Consider the following 16,855-nt stretch of genomic DNA (forward strand, 5'->3'; position numbering starts at 1 on the left):
AGGATCAGAAAATCAGTACTACAGTATACTGACATGTGTTGGAACAAAACTGTATTGTTAATTGTAAAATGCCAAGGCTGTGCAGGGTTTTCCAGATATTGTCACTGTTACAGTTAAACATCATATTATAACACAGTGTTTGCCTTTTCATCTTGATTTTGTTTTCTGCCCATATTTGTTCACTTCACAGTAGAGTTTAAACATTAACTCAGCTAATCTTGCATATTTTTATGAACTGAGACAGTTTAAAGACGCAAAGCATATTTTTGTATTGGCTATATTTTTACCCTTTATGTACTTATTTACTGCTCCACTTTTAGTAGGTATTTGTAAAATGTAATACATCCATCCATCCATCTTCTAACTGCTTATCCTGGTCAGAGTTGTGGGAATACCTGGAGCCTAAATTTAATTCAGCGAAATGCAAAATGATTTTGATTCTGAAGCAGTCAATTGAAAATGAACAAAAAAATTAACAAAAATTAACTGTTTCAATTCACCATCTCGGTAAGCAGAGTAGAAGCACATTAATCTGATTTTATTAACCGACAGAATTTTTTATTTTACCGTGTAATTAAGTAAATATGCCCATGGTTGTTTACTGAACTCTATAACTGCAATATGGCTACAATTTAACTCTACTGTATAGTTCAGACTACAAAAAACCTGCATTGTTGCAATTTGGGTTAGTACTCCAAAATGCAGTCCATAGTTGCATAGGAAGTCAATAGCTCCAAAGATAGAAAGCATTACATGTTTGAAAGGGTACATTGTTTGTTGTTGCTGAAATGGCAGAGATGAACTTGCAAGTTCACATCAGATTTTCAAAGAAGAGTGTGCAGATGTTTAATTTATACAGCTTACTTTGACACACTTGATTCTGTCAGATAAAATGCGCCACCTCCCATGATTCCTGCAGATCTGTGACACTACTTCCTTATCAGTCACATGTCAAGGACATGTGATGGGGCACTTAGAAGTTTCAACCTTTTAGTTAATGATTACATTAATTCAGTATTGTATGAGAAAGTCGGTTCTAGTCAGACTTTCGTATTTGTCAACATGAAGTTCATGTATTACGGACTTGCTTATTTGTTTCTACAAAGTTATATACTACAGTGTACAGACTGTAGCAAAATTTTGGTGTGGTATGCCGAAAACAGTCACTGGATTAACCTGAAACCGGTGCTGGGAAGACTAGTAGAGAGAGGGCATGATGTCACAGTGGTGACTCCTAATGCTACCCTTTCTATGGACCCAACTGAAGATTCACCCTGGAGCTACAAAATATTCAATACCTCAGTTTCTGTGGAACTAATGAAGAGTTGTCTAGAAGAGTTCATTAGCTTTTCAATGTATGAAATGGACCACTTGAACCTCTTGGAGATATTCAGTAAATTCTACCAAATGGCAAACAAAAACTTGAAGGTAATGTTTCAGACTTGTAATGAGCTACTGGAGTCAGAACATTTCATGGAGAGTTTGAAAAAGGATGGATTCCAAGTCATACTAGTTGACCCAATCTATCCATGCGGAGAGCTGGTAGCTGCAAAACTGGGCATCCCTCTGGTGTACACGTTACGCTTCTCTGTTGCCAATGTCATGGAAAGGCTCTGTGGGCAACTGCCAGCACCCCCATCATTTGTACCGGGAGCGATGAGCAAGTATACTGACCAGATGGGATTTATTGATAGAATGATGAACTTACTCTTCTATTGGTCTCAAGATCTGTTTGCTACGATGCTATGGAGAGACCTTGACAAGTTCTACAGTGAAGTTTTAGGTAAGCAGATACTATTTGGGGCACTGAATTGAATTATTTTAAGGCTATCACAGCCCTGTATATGACAGGATTGTGATTCACTTCACCTGTGTTTTACACCATAACATGAGTTTGCTGATTTTTCCAAAAACAGGGAGCTCTAGTATTTGCTGTTTGTTTTCAATTGTATAAAGGATGTTATTTATCAGTTATGCTGATGTAATTACTATTATTTTACAAGAACATACTACTTCATACCTATAGTGCTATTAGAACACGAGACACATAGAAAGTGTTGAAACAATACTGCATAATACTTCATCATGAAATATCATTGATAGTGTAGTTTGACTTGATTGTTTTTTTCCAAAAGGGAAACCCACCACCCTTTGTGAAACAATAGGGATGGCTGATATCTGGCTGATTCGCACATACTGGGATTTCGAATATCCACGACCTTTTCTTCCCAACTTTAAGTTTGTTGGAGGACTTCACTGTAAGCCTGCTAAGCCGCTCCCTAAGGTAAGAACAAACCGATTTCCCCTTCATACACAGTATTTCCTACCTACAGCCACTGTATTTCCTTATCATGGCTATAATCCTTAATCACTACAAGAAGTGATTTTTACATTGACTTCTATATTTGTCCATATGACTTGAATTTACAATAACAAACACTGGAAGCAGAGATGCTGAAAGAGTACTAATAAGCTCTGACTCAATAACTCAGTAACAAAAGCAGCAGACAATATAAAATTAATAAGGATTAAGAGGTTATGGAAGACGGTGTTGTAAATAACATATAAGGAAACGCAAATTAAGGATGTTTTGACAACAAAGCCATTTTTTAACTTATAGATAGAAAATACAAAACAGTTATAAATACAAAATGCATGTACAAATTAAACTTTTAGCAAATGCATGGACGACTATGGGCTGATATTTGTGCCACTAGAAACTGAATATGAATTTTGTATATTTGAATCTGCAGTTATCCACATTACAAAACTGAATCTGAATGTAACAGTTTGAATCTGAATTCCAGTAACTCGAAATAGCATTTATCCTACCTCGAAAAATTCAGTTCGCGAATTCAATTTCAATCTAGTGTGATATACATAACTCGAGATAGCATTTATCCTACCTCGAAAAATTCAGTTCGCAAATTCAATTTCAATCTAGCGTGACACACATCCGGGTCCTTGAGAAAAAGTAATCGACTGCAGATTCACAACGCAACTCATTTCCACGTTTACGACAGTTCTGCAGGTCGGGGTAAAGAGGAGGCGTGTGTGAAGAGGACCCGGATGTGTGTCACACTAGATTGAAATTGAATTCGCAAACTGAATTTTTCGAGGTAGGATAAATGCTATTTCGAGTTACTGGAATTCAAATTCAAACTATTAAATTCAGATTCATTTTTGTAATGCGGATAACTGCAGATTCAAATATACAAAATTCATATTCAGTTTCTAGTGGCACAAATATCAGCCCATAGTAGACATTCTACTCAACTTTTCTTGCAAGAAAGTATATGGAGGAATGAATAAAGCATATTTGAAACAAAATATTGAAAATGATTTCTGAAAATCTCTATCACCCTTATCATTGTTCTGTAGTTGCTAGTACTTTATTTGGTCCCTTCTAACAGACCGGAGAGGGAATCCAGGGTTAAGAAAATCTTATAATCATATTTTGGAAAAAGCACATACAGATTAATAAACATTACATTTCAGGCCTGTAGCAGCCAGTAATGTAATAACTGCCAATAACGTAGTTCTTAATCCATTCTTAATGTAATAAAACTCAATAGTGTAATAGCTTACCAATAATGCAATAAACTATTTTTATAAAAAAGATAACTGTGCATAGTTATTACATTTTTGGCTAATAATTATGCTACAGTCGAACCTCGGTACAACGTACCCCGTTTATAACGTTTACACCAATACAACATTCAAATTTCAATGTCCCGAATTCGCGTAATGCATTATTCCGTTTGCCGGTATCGCTTAGAACATACACCTTTACAGCGTAAACTTCGATATAACGTATGATTTTCAGAGGAAAATAGGCAAACTGACCTTTGTTACAACGTACAGCCTCATCTTCCGAGCGCGCGCACAATTCAGAATCGGCTGTTGCCAGCCTTCTACATCGCTTAGCAACGCCTAACTGTATGAACCTATCCTCACGAAGCATTTCACGCCGGCCGGACTCCTTGCATGCAGCCCCCGTTTTTTCATGGTTTTGCATGGTGTCATGCTGCCGCATATCAAGCAAGATGCCTGCTAAAAGGAAACAGATTTCGCTGACCGATAAGGTGGAAATAATTCAGAATTATCGTGGTTATTGGGGTAATTGTGTGACATATAGTGAAAGAAATTAACAAAAGACAGGTGTCTAACACATGTATCGAAATTTATTTCAGCCAATTGAATCATACAGGTGCATAATTTCGGTTTGAGATTAGGTTACAGTAAGGCGATTTGAACGATAAGCCGGCAGTGGATTTTGCGTTATGTCGGCTGTCTATGAGTAACTGATATTAACCTAGTTTGAAGAATATAGTTCCTATTCAGAATAGGAACTATATTCTTCAAACTACACAAGCTGTATGTCATAGTGTCAACTTGAGGGTTTTTTTTATATACATTTTGTGTTCTATCATTCATTTTGAGGGACTTGGTTACAACGTACTATGGTTATAACGTACAAATTCTTAATGTCCCCCGAGGTACGTTGTAACGAAGTTTGACTGTACTGTGTAATTAATGCATATAAAGGCCTATGAAAAATAATATGTTCACACAAAATGCACATGAAACACAGTCTGGATAAACAGCTTCTTTGTAACCAACAAGTAAATGTTCAATTTATCATTCAGGATATGGAGGCGTTTGTGCAGAGTTCTGGGGACGATGGTATCATTGTGTTCTCACTTGGGTCAATGGTCAAAAACCTCACCAAAGAGAAAGGAGAAGTGATTGCTACAGCTCTAGGACAGTTACCGCAGAAGGTCAGTCATCCAGTTTTGCACCCATATGACTAAGTCGCTGCTTGTTCCTTGTATAAACTGCTGAAATATTTTTAGGCTGATAATATTTCTGCCTGATACAGCAAGTCTTTCAGGTAAAAGCACAAGTACAGCAGAACAGATATTAAAACATTAACTGTAAAGTACTGATAGATACAGAAGGGCAGAGTACTGAGGTCCATCCCAAGAATGTTTAGGTTGCATGATGTTAGTGACTGAGTGTAGTGTACTGTCCTCTTACCAAAGCCTTTGTATAACCATCATATTGAGCAGGTTCTCTGGAGATACAGCAAAGAACATCCAGAGAATTTGGCCCCAAACACCAAGATTTATGACTGGATGCCTCAGAATGATCTGTTAGGTACAGTGTTAAACGGAGACGTCCAAAAACATATAACATAACAAAGCAATAAAATGTAAAGAGTAATGCAAATGTAAATGTACTCCAGGTGAGTTCTCCTGTTTTGTCTCCAGGCCACCCAAAGACCAAGGCCTTCATCACTCATGGTGGGACGAATGGAGTGTATGAAGCTATCTACCATGGGGTACCCATGGTGGGAATCCCCTTGTTTGCTGACCAACCGGACAACATGATCCACATGCGTGCCAAAGGGGCTGCGGTCATCCTCGATTTTAACTCCATGCAGTCCAAAGATCTCGTTGATGCCATAAGGACCGTGATCCGTGACCCATCGTAAGCAATACGCAATGACTAAAATTCTTTGTAAACATGACAAGCTGAAACAAACATCCATCACCGTTATTGCTGCGCAATTTCATTTCTGATACAATGTATCACAATTTAACATACACAGCCCATATTGTTTTCATAGACTTTCAAAATACAAGTAAACATTATTTTTAGCTATATCAATCAGAATGAAACACAGAATGAAGTTGATTAATCACAGCTAAACCAAAAAGACATGTGTGATCTTTTTATGTGATGACCAGGTATAAGGAGAATGCGATGAGACTGTCAAGGATTCAACACGACCAGCCGATGACCCCACTGGACCAAGCGGTGTTCTGGATCGAGTTTGTGATCCGGCACAAAGGAGCCAAGCACCTCCGCGTGCAGGCTCACAACCTGACCTGGTATCAGTACCACAGTCTGGACGTGTTGGCCGTGCTGCTAACCACGGCGGTACTGGCGGTCCTCCTCTTCCTCAAAACCTGCAGGTTCTGCTTCAGGAAGTGCTGCAGGAAATCAAAAACGAAAAGCAAAAGCGAATGACTTCTGTACTGTTGCTTCTTATTGTGTATCTCATAAGTGACTAAATGTCCCTCTTCTCTTAAATGGTGCTATTTTGAAATGGCAGAATATGAATACCTTTTATTGTGTGGCTCATTGTTGAGCATTACATGTAAAAATACAATCAGCCAAATTGTACATCCAAATAAATCATGATTATTTATCTAGGACTGAGGTCAGTGGTTTGTTCTAGTCCACCTTAGCCGAGTTTGAAACCGTGTCTTTAACAAATCCAGTCTGAGTCATTACCGCGTCCGATGTGGGTGCGAGACCAAGACAAGACTGAGTCTGTTACCGAAGCTCAGCAGTCGATTACGATTCCAGAAAAATGTTCAGTTTTAGTCTTGGAATCACAATTCAACAACTGACAGGAAATTCATCCATCCATTTTTGGAAACTGCTGAATCCCAACTAGGGGTCACAGGAGCCTATTCTGAGATCAATGGGCACAGTCAGGAACCAACCTTGGGCAGTCACCAACTCACTGTAGGGCACACAACTACTGGGCCAATACACACCAATCAACTTAATCTGCATGCTTTTGGACTGTGGGAAGAAAACAGAGCCCCCAGCAAAAACCCACATGAACTCCACACAGAAAGGACCCGGGATCAAACCCAGGACCTCCTTGCTGTAAGGCAGCAGTGTTCACCACCACACCTCCCCAGACTGGAAGCATGAACTGAAAACTGAACAAATCCATATTAACCATTTATTTTAAATGGTTATTTTAAAATAATATTTAAAATACATTTCATTTTCATTTATTTAAAAATTAAAAATTATTATTTTCAACAAAGAAATAAACCATTTATCAAACATAGAGATAACAGAAACACACCTCCACTGCATCTTGTATTAATTTTTAATTTCAATGTAACAGGATTGCATCCTGCTGAACAGACTTTAAAATTGGCTCTGGTAGCAAACATGCATAAATCAATACAAAGCTCTTCTAAAGGATTCTTGTTAATTTAATGATTTTTAAATGTAACATTTATGTAATGTGCTTAAAGATAAAGTGCACACAAATATCTAATAGGATGGTACACGTATTCGTTGTGTACTATTGGATACATCATTTTCGTTTAGGTATGCACGATGAAACAAATGAATACATTTATGAACTAGATGTTCAACATGCTCATTATAATAATAGATACTTTATTGATCCCTGCGGGGAAATTGTCTTTACACCTCCCTCAACTTGATCTTCATAGAGTAAGTTGTCCACAAAGGGCAGCTACCCATAGCAGCACCCAGGGAGCTGGGGGTTAAGGGCCTTTTTCAAGGAGCCTCGGATGTGCAGAGGCTGGGTTTGAATCAGCAACCTTGGTATTACAGTACAAGCACACAGGCTTAGCCCACTGAGCCACACACTGTCTGACATAAGGATTGCACTTTTGCTTTTTAAATTTATTTTTTATATTTATTTTTGCAATGTTCACATAAGTCTTAGGTTTTTTCATTCAGACACCACACCAACAGACCCATTGCCTTTGATTTTCAGCTGTTCTGAATTGTGTTTGTAGTTCTAATAATAATAAACAAATTATGTTTTCCCAGTTGTACTGAAATTGCACCAAATTGTGACCCCGGAACAAGGTTTTTACCAAATAGTGAATTTTGTGTACCATTACACCCCTATTATGCTCACTGTAGGATACCTATTATGAAAAGGACTTTCCACACTACAGCATTGACATATTGCTTTTCAGAAATACAAGTGGTGTTAGCGGCCGTACGCTACAGCCATCTCCTTTATTAAAATGACCCACGCGCTCATCACAATATGTTTATTTGCTCAATGCAAGCAGGCTATCAGCAGGGAACATAGTAAACACTGATCAATCCAAAAAGGCTTACGATGTGATCTACTTAGACTTCCAGAAGGCCTTTGATGTTGTCCCCCACAAACGGCTCTTGTTTAAGCTCAAAGCTGCAGGGATTTTAGGAACTGTAGCAGCTTGGATCAAAAGCTGGTTAACAAACAGGAAGCAGCGGGTAGTTATTAGAGGCACAATGTCACAGTGGGCCTGTGTTCATAGTGAGGTACCGCAGGGTTCAATTTTAGGACCACTATTGTTCCTAATTTACATTAATGATATTGACACCAATGCATACAGTGAACTGGTTAAATTTGCAGACGACACCAAGGTGGGTGGTGTAGCAGATACTGATCTAGCAGCACAGTGTCTACAACAGGATCTTGGTTTAATTAGCAACTGGGCTGATACCTGGCAGATGAAATTTAACATAGATTAATGTAAGGCAGGGGTCTCCAACTCCGGTCCTGGAGAGCTACTATCCAGTAGGTTTTCTATCCTACTTTGCTTCTGATGAGCCACACCTGGCCCTGGTATTTACCTGAGAACAGGTGTGGCTCATCAGAAGCCAGGTAGGATAGAAAACCTACTGGACGGTAGCTCTCCAGGACCGGAGTTGGAGACCCCTGATGTAAGGTAATCTATGCAGGGAGCAGAAATATAAAGTACAGATATTTTATAGGTTCCACCAAAATAAAGGTAGCTGATTATGAGAAAGACCGCGGTGTGTATGTTGATGCTTCCATGTCCCACATGGCCAGTGTGGGGAAGCAATAAAAAGACCAAAAGGATGTTGGGTTACATCTCTAGGTGTGTGGAGTTTAAGTCAAGGGAGGTGATGCTACGATTATATAATTCCTTGGTAAGACCCCACCTAGAATATTGTGTGCAGGTTTGGTTACCATACCTTAAGAAGGACATTGCTGCCTTGGAAAGGGTGAAAAGTAGGGCTACAAGAATGATTCCTGGTCTTAGAGGAACGTCTTATGACGAGAGGTTAGCTGAGCTCAATCTGTTTAGCCTTGAGCAAAGGAGACTAAGGGGGGACATGATCCAGGTATTTAAGATTCTAACAGGTCTGGATGCTGTTCTGGCAAATAGCTATTTCAATATTAGTTTAAATACTAGAACTTGTGGCCATAAGTGGAAATTTGTGGGAGAACATTTTAAAATGAATTTGAGGAAGCACTTCTTTACACAGCGTGTAGTTAGAGTATGGAATAGTCTTCCTGCTAGTGTAGCGGAAGCTAAAACCCTGGGTTCCTTTAAATCAGAGCTAGATAAGATTTTAACAACTCTGAGCTATTAGTTAAGTTCTCCCCAAACGAGCTTGATCGGCCGAATGGCCTCCTCTCGTTTATTAATTTCTTATGTTCTTATATTCGTAAGGATATGTTTCCCGTATTATTCTTTAATTAAGCTTGTTACTGCTGTTCAGATATAGAATTGGAACAAGACATTAATATAAAGACTTAAAAGATTAATTTCAGTGCATCCAGATTGGGGCACTAATGAATAAAGAAAGTTCTGTTTCATTATCAAATGGCAAGAATCCACTTGCAGGTTTGAGACGGAGTTTGTTGGATTGCAGAGGGGTGTGCAGATGGCTAACTTATACAGCTTAATTTGACACACTTTATTTGTCAGATAAAATGCGGCGCTTCCCATGATTCCTGCAGGTCGGTGAAACTATTCGCTTATCAATCATATGTCAAGGACATGTGGCAGAGCACTTAAAAAGTTTCAACCTTTTAGTTAATGATTACATTCATCTTCATACAAATATGACACAGTGTTGATTCAAGTCAGACATTCTCATTTGTCAACATGAAGTTCATGTATTACGGACTTGCTTATTTCTTTCTCCAGATTTGTATTCTACAGAGTACAGATTGTAGCAAAATACTGGTGTGGTATACCGAATACAGTCACTGGATTAACCTGAAACCGGTGCTGGGAAGACTAGTAGAGAGAGGGCATGATGTCACAGTGGTGGCTCCTAATGCTACCCTTTCTATGGACCCAACTGAAGATTCACCCTGGAGCTACAAAATATTCAATACCTCAGTTTCTGTGGAACTAATGAACAGTTATTTAGAAGAGTTTGTTAACTTTTCAATGTATGAAATAGACCACATGAATCTTTTTGAGATATTTGCTAAATTCTACCTAATACTAAGTAGAGATATGAGGCTCTCCCTTGAGATATTTAAGGGACTACTGGAGTCAGAGCATTTAATGGAGAGTTTGAGAAAGGATGGATTCCAAGTCATACTAGTTGACCCAATCTATCCATGCGGAGAGCTGGTAGCTGCAAAACTGGGCATCCCTCTGGTGTACACGTTACGCTTCTCCATTGCCAACGTCATGGAAAGGCTCTGTGGGCAACTGCCAGCACCCCCATCGTTTGTACCGGGTGCGATGAGCAAGTATTCTGACCAGATGGGATTTATAGATAGAATGATGAACTTACTCTTCTACTGGTCTCAGGATCTGCTTGCTACGATGCTATGGAGAGACCTTGACAAGTTCTACAGTGAAGTTTTAGGTGAGCAGATACTATTTGGGGCACTGAATTGAATTATTTTAAGGCTATCGCAGCCTTGAATATGACAGGATCGTGATCATCCCCACCTTTAGGTATTGGGAACAAAACTGATGTGTTTTACACTCTAACATGACTTTGTTGATTGTTCCAAAAACAGGGAGCTTTGTTATTTGTTTTTTAATTGTATAAAGGATGTTATTTATCAGTTATGCTGCTTTAATTAGTATTATTTTGCGAGAACATGCTTCTTCATATCTATAGTGCTATTAGAACACCAGACACATAGAAAGTGTTGAAACAATACTGCATAATACTTCATCATGAAATATCATTGATAGTGTAGTTTGACTTGATTGTTTTTTTTCCAAAAGGGAAACCCACCACCCTTTGTGAAACAATGGGGACGGCTGATATCTGGCTGATTCGCACATACTGGGATTTCGAGTATCCACGACCTTTTCTTCCCAACTTTAAGTTTGTTGGAGGACTTCACTGTAAGCCTGCTAAGCCGCTCCCTAAGGTAAGAACAAACCGATTTCCCCTTCATACGCAATACAGTCTGTTCCCCAAATTCGTGTATTTGGCATTCATGGTTTCAGTTATTTTATATATATATGTCATGGGTGTGTGTGTTTGTGTGTTTGTGTGTGTGTATACACACGCACAAACACACACACACTACCAGTAAAAAAAGTCTACATTTGCATGTTACTCACTTAACACGTAAGAAAAGATACACTCAGTATTCTTTGCTAACAATTAAATTTACAGCATGTTCACCATTTCAGTACCTTAACATTAAATACTGCTCTGTTTCATAGGATGAAACAGTTCACTAGTGCATTTAAAGTTAAAGGACATCCTAGAATTTGACTATGTACTCACAATGAATAGGATGTCAGACGTGCACTGTTACATACTCTTTCTATGTTATAATGGAAACTTGTTTTATTTGATTTATATTTTCGTTTGTAGTTGTTCACTCAACTTTCCAATAATTAACAAGAATGAAAAATGTAGTTTGTGAAATAAATTGAAGAGTAGTAAAAAGCCTGCAGTGTGCAAAAACGTTTGACTGGTACTGTGTATATAGTGTAAACTATATGTTATATATTAAAAGGTATTTTTGGTAAAAAAAAAATACTGCATCTTGGCTTGGATGCGTAACGCAGCCAGCCTCACTCACATGTTAGCTCTCTTCGTGATCGTGGAATCTCACATTTCTCGCAGTAAAGGGTAGTTCATACTTCAGTTTTCCCTGTGCGTTTTCGGGCTGCAGACTGTAGTGCACGCGGAAGCCTGTGTTCATGCTACTTTAGGCAGCGGACGCCAATGTTACTGACTGTAATAAAAATATATGTTAAATATATGCATATTTAGGCGATTCTCTTTTGAAAGACATTAAAGAGGATTATCTTCTTCCACATCATGCCTCTGTGTATTCCATCACCCACCTCTTCCACGATATATATACACTGTTAAGTTGGGGTCTGAGCAAAGCCATTTATCATCCATCCATCCATCCATCCATCTTCTGAAACAGCTTAATCCGAACTGGGGTCACGGGGGGGACCGGAGCCTATCCCTGGAACAATGGGCACAGGCTGGAACCAACCCTGGGCAGCTGCCAACACACCGCAGGGCGCAAACACTCACACACTCATTCACACAACTACAGGGCCAATTTAGACTCACCAATCAACCTCTCCTGCACGCCTTTGGTCCGTGGGAGGAAACCGGAGCCCCCGGCGAAAACCCACGCGAACACGGGGAGAGCAGCCATTAATCAATGCTGCTGAAAATATTTCCAAATGGGGTGGCTAGCAACAAACAATTAATATTAATTTTATTATAAAATATTTAGAAAATCATCTTTTGCTTCACAGTTGTAGAATTGCTCAGAAGATTTACAGCTGCAGACTCTGTTTTTGCTCTCAGCTACCCTATGTTGGAATTTCCTGTTTTGCTTCCATTTGTTGCTGTAGTTACAATTTTGGTTCTGCACAAGTGTACATTTTTACGTGTAAATTTTCATCCATTATACTTATTTGGAATCCAGGGTTAAGAAAATGTATTATATAGAGTTTGAAAAAAAAAAATCAGATAGAGTTCAGATTCATAAACATTGCATTTCAGGTCTCAGACATCAATCATGTTCACACAAAATTCCCATGAAACACACTGACAGGATAAATAGCTTCTTTGTAACCAACTAATTAAAGTTCTACTGTTCTTCCAGGATATGGAGGCGTTTGTGCAGAGCTCTGGGGATGATGGTATTGTTGTGTTCTCACTTGGGTCAATGGTCAAAAACTTCACCAAAGAGAAAGGAGAAGTGATTGCTACAGCTCTAGGACAGTTACCGCAGAAGGTCAGTCATCCAGTTTTGCGCCCATAAGATTAAGTTGCTGCTGTTTCCTTACAAACTGATGAAAAGTATATGTACAAGTAATTCTTACAGGTAAAAGCACAAGTACACTACATGGAAAAAAGTATTAGGACACCTGGCCATTACACCTACAGGAACTCTTATGACATCCCATTCTAAATCCATAGGCATCAATATGGAGTTGGTTCCCCCCTTGCAGCTACAGCAGCTGCCACTCTTCTGGGAAGGCTTTCCACTGATTTTGGAGTGTGTCTGTGGGAATGTTTGCTCATTCATCCAAAAGAGCATTTGTAAGGACAGGCACAGATGTTGGATGTGAAGGCCTGGCTCACAGTCTCCATTCTAGTTCATCCCAAAGGTGTTCAATGGGGTTGAGGTCAGGGCTCTGTGCAGGCCAGTCAAGTTCTTCCACACTGAACTGAGCCAACCATGTCTTTATGGACATTACTTTGTGCACTGGGACACAATCATGCTGGAAAATTTCCTTTTCCAAACTGTTCCCACAAAGTTGAAAGCATAGAATTGTCCAGAATGTCTTGGTATGCTGAAGCATTAAGAGTTCCCCTCACTGGAACTAAGAGGCCTAGCCCAACCTCTGAAAAACAACCACATACTATTATCCCTCCTCCACCAAACTTTACAGCTGGCACAATGCAGTCAGGCAGGGAACGTTCTCCTGGCATCTGCCAAACCCAGACTCGTCCATCAGACTGCCAGACGGAGAAGTTTGATTCATCACTCCAAAGAACATGCTTGGCATTATGCCTTGTGATGTGAATCTTACATGCAATCTTACAGCTATGGAAGCCCATTATATGAAGCTCCTGGAACAGTTTTTGAACTGGGGTTAATTCCAGAGGAAGTCGGCCCTTCGTGACCCCACTCTGTTACATCACATGGTCTGCCACTCTGTTACATCACATGGTCTGCCACTCTGTGACTGAGACTCTGTGGTTCCTAAATGCTAGATACCACTTGCAGTTAATCATGGAATACATAACAGGGAAGAAATTTCACAAAATGACATTGCAAAGGTGGCATCCTACCATTGTTGAATTGACTGTGGTCTTCAGAATGACCCTGTCTTTCACAAATTTTTGTAAACCTGACCACGTGGCTAAATTCTTGATTTTATACACCTGTGGCAATGGGTCTGACTGAAACATCTGAATTCAACAATTAAGAGGTGTATCACAGTACTTTTGTCTTTATAGTGTATAATTTAATTCCAACTTGTGAAAAATGAAATTAAAACAAAAATAGACTTCAGGATGCCTAAGTACATAAACACCACATTTGTTAAAATTTCTTTCACTGCAGGACAATATTAAAACATTAATTGTTAAGATTTGATGGAGAATGGAGCAGTAGAACACAGAATAATTATGCATATTATAGTTCTATGACAAAAATATTTTTTCAAGTGTTTGAAAGATACTTTGCAAAGCCAGGTGGATGCAGAATTTTAAACTGCTGATATTCCTGCCTGCTGTTGAACCTTCAGCCTAGTATCCAGAGGGGGGCAGAGTACTGAGGTCCATCTCAAGAATGTTTAGGTTGCATGATGTTAGTGACTGAGTGTAGTGTACTGTCCTCTTACCAAAGCCTTTGTATAACCCTCATATCGAGCAGGTTCTCTGGAGATACAGCAAAGAACATCCAGAGAATTTGGCCCCAAACACCAAGATTTATGACTGGATGCCTCAGAATGATCTGTTAGGTACAGTGTTAAACGGAGACGTCCAAAAACATATAACATAACAAAGCAATAAAATGTAAAGAGTAATGCAAATGTAAATGTACTCCAGGTGAGTTCTCCTGTTTTGTCTCCAGGCCACCCAAAGACCAAGGCCTTCATCACTCATGGTGGGACGAATGGAGTGTATGAAGCTATCTACCATGGGGTACCCATGGTGGGAATCCCCTTGTTTGCTGACCAACCGGACAACATGATCCACATGCGTGCCAAAGGGGCTGCTGTCATCCTCGATTTTAACTCCATGCAGTCCAAAGATCTCGTTGATGCCATAAGGACCGTGATCCGTGACCCATCGTAAGCAATACGCAATGACTAAAATTCTTTGTAAACATGACAACCTGAAATAAACATCCATCACCGTTTTTGCTGTGCAATTTCATTTCTGATACAATGTATCACAATTTAACATATACAGCCCATATTGTTTCAAGACTTTCAAAATACAAGTAAACATTATTTTTAGCTATATGAATCAGAATGAAGTTGATTAATCACAGCTAAACCAAAAAGGCTTGTGTGATCTTTTTATGTGATGACCAGGTATAAGGAGAATGCGATGAGACTGTCAAGGATTCAACACGACCAGCCGATGACCCCACTGGACCAAGCGGTGTTCTGGATCGAGTTTGTGATCCGGCACAAAGGAGCCAAGCACCTCCGCGTGCAGGCACACAACCTGACCTGGTATCAGTACCACAGTCTGGACGTGTTGGCCGTGCTGCTAACCACGGCGGTATTAGCGGTCCTCCTCTTCCTCAAAACCTGCAGGTTCTGCTTCAGGAAGTGCTGCAGGAAATCAAAAACGAAAAGCAAAAGCGAATGACTTCTGTACTCTTGCTTCTTACTGTGTATCACATAAGTGACAAAATGTCCCTCTTCTCTAAATGGTACTATTTTGAAATGGCAGAATATGAATACCTTTTATTTGTGTGGCTCATTGTTGAGCATTAGATGTAAAAATGCAATCAGCCATGACTGCAAATTGTACATCCAAATAAACCACGATTATTTATAGACCTGAGGTCACTGGTTTGTTCTCGTCCACCTTAGTTGAGTCTGAGTCGAAACAGATGTCTTTACCAAATTCAGTCTGAGTCATGACTGAGTCCAATGGGGGTGCGAGACCAAGACAAGACCGAGTCTCTTACTGGAGCTTGGCAGTTGATTCCAAGCCCAGAAAAACACAAGCTCAGTTTTAGTCTATGAATCTGAATTCAAAAACTGACTGAAATGGTAAATTGAAAACTAAACAAATCTCTATTACCTATTTATTTTAAATTGTTATTTAAAATAATATTTAAAATAAATTTAATTTTTCTTTAAAAATGAAAAATATATATTTTCAAAATAGAAATAAACCATTTATCAAACACAGAGATAACAGAAACACACCTCCACTGCATCTTGTATTAATTTTTAATTTCAATGTAACTGGATTGCATCCTGCTGAACAGACTTTAAAATCGGTTTTGAAAGCAAATATGTATAAAACAATACAAAGCTACTTTAAAGAATTATTTTTAATTTAATGATTTTTTAAATTAAACATTTATATAATGTGCTTAAAGGTAAAGTGCACACACAACTATGTAATAGGGCTGTAACATTACACGTATTCGTCGTGTACTATTCGGTACATGGTTTTCGGTTAGGTATGCATAATGAAAAGAATGATTACATTAATGAACTAGATGTTCAACACGTTTATTATGTTTGTTATGATGTGTCACGTCCAGCTCCGTCCGATCCTCATGTGTGCCCCCCTCATTACTCCGTGTTTCTACCTGATTGCTCTCACCTGTCTCTTGTTAATACCAGCTAGTCTTGTGTATTTAGTCCTTGTCTGAGTCAGTCTTCCCCAGACTTCCCCAGACTTGTCATTGATGTTTGCCGTCGTTCTACCCCGTGTTGTTGACTCTACCCCTAATAAACCCCGTTGACCCGACTTCCTGGCTCCTTTTCCCTGCTTGCCTGTTCGCCCACCGACGACCGTGACATGATGTTACACTTTTGATTTTTAAATTTATTTTCTGTATTTTATTTTTACAACGTGCAAATATACACTCACCTAAAGGATTATTAGGAACACCATACTAATATGGTGTTTGACCCCCTTTTGCCTTCAGAACTGCCTTAATTCTACGTGGCATTGATTCAACAAGGTGCTGAAAGCATTCTTTAGAAATGTTGGCCCATATTGATAGGATAGCATCTTGCAGTTGATGGAGATTTGTGGGATGCACATCCAGGGCACGAAGCTCCCGTTCCACCACATCCCA

General features: G+C 39.2%; 2 protein-coding genes across 2 annotated transcripts; both read left to right on the top strand.

The window, feature by feature from the left end:
* Positions 1 to 1,012: 1,012 nt before the first annotated feature.
* Positions 1,013 to 6,191, top strand: LOC111839406 (UDP-glucuronosyltransferase 2A1-like). The gene is made up of 6 exons (XM_072705422.1): positions 1,013 to 1,783; positions 2,136 to 2,284; positions 4,650 to 4,781; positions 5,073 to 5,160; positions 5,274 to 5,493; positions 5,754 to 6,191. The coding sequence occupies exons 1-6, from the start codon at positions 1,063 to 1,065 to the stop codon at positions 6,034 to 6,036; spliced, it is 1,593 nt and encodes a 530-aa protein (XP_072561523.1). The 5' UTR covers positions 1,013 to 1,062; the 3' UTR covers positions 6,037 to 6,191.
* A 3,508-nt stretch (positions 6,192 to 9,699) lies between these two features.
* LOC140577624 (UDP-glucuronosyltransferase 2A1-like) lies at positions 9,700 to 15,673 on the top strand. The gene is made up of 6 exons (XM_072705421.1): positions 9,700 to 10,428; positions 10,800 to 10,948; positions 12,668 to 12,799; positions 14,450 to 14,537; positions 14,651 to 14,870; positions 15,117 to 15,673. The coding sequence occupies exons 1-6, from the start codon at positions 9,708 to 9,710 to the stop codon at positions 15,397 to 15,399; spliced, it is 1,593 nt and encodes a 530-aa protein (XP_072561522.1). The 5' UTR covers positions 9,700 to 9,707; the 3' UTR covers positions 15,400 to 15,673.
* The last annotated feature ends 1,182 nt before the right edge of the window (positions 15,674 to 16,855 follow it).

This window comes from Paramormyrops kingsleyae, chromosome 2, assembly GCF_048594095.1.
Source record: "Paramormyrops kingsleyae isolate MSU_618 chromosome 2, PKINGS_0.4, whole genome shotgun sequence".
NCBI lineage: Eukaryota > Metazoa > Chordata > Actinopteri > Osteoglossiformes > Mormyridae > Paramormyrops > Paramormyrops kingsleyae.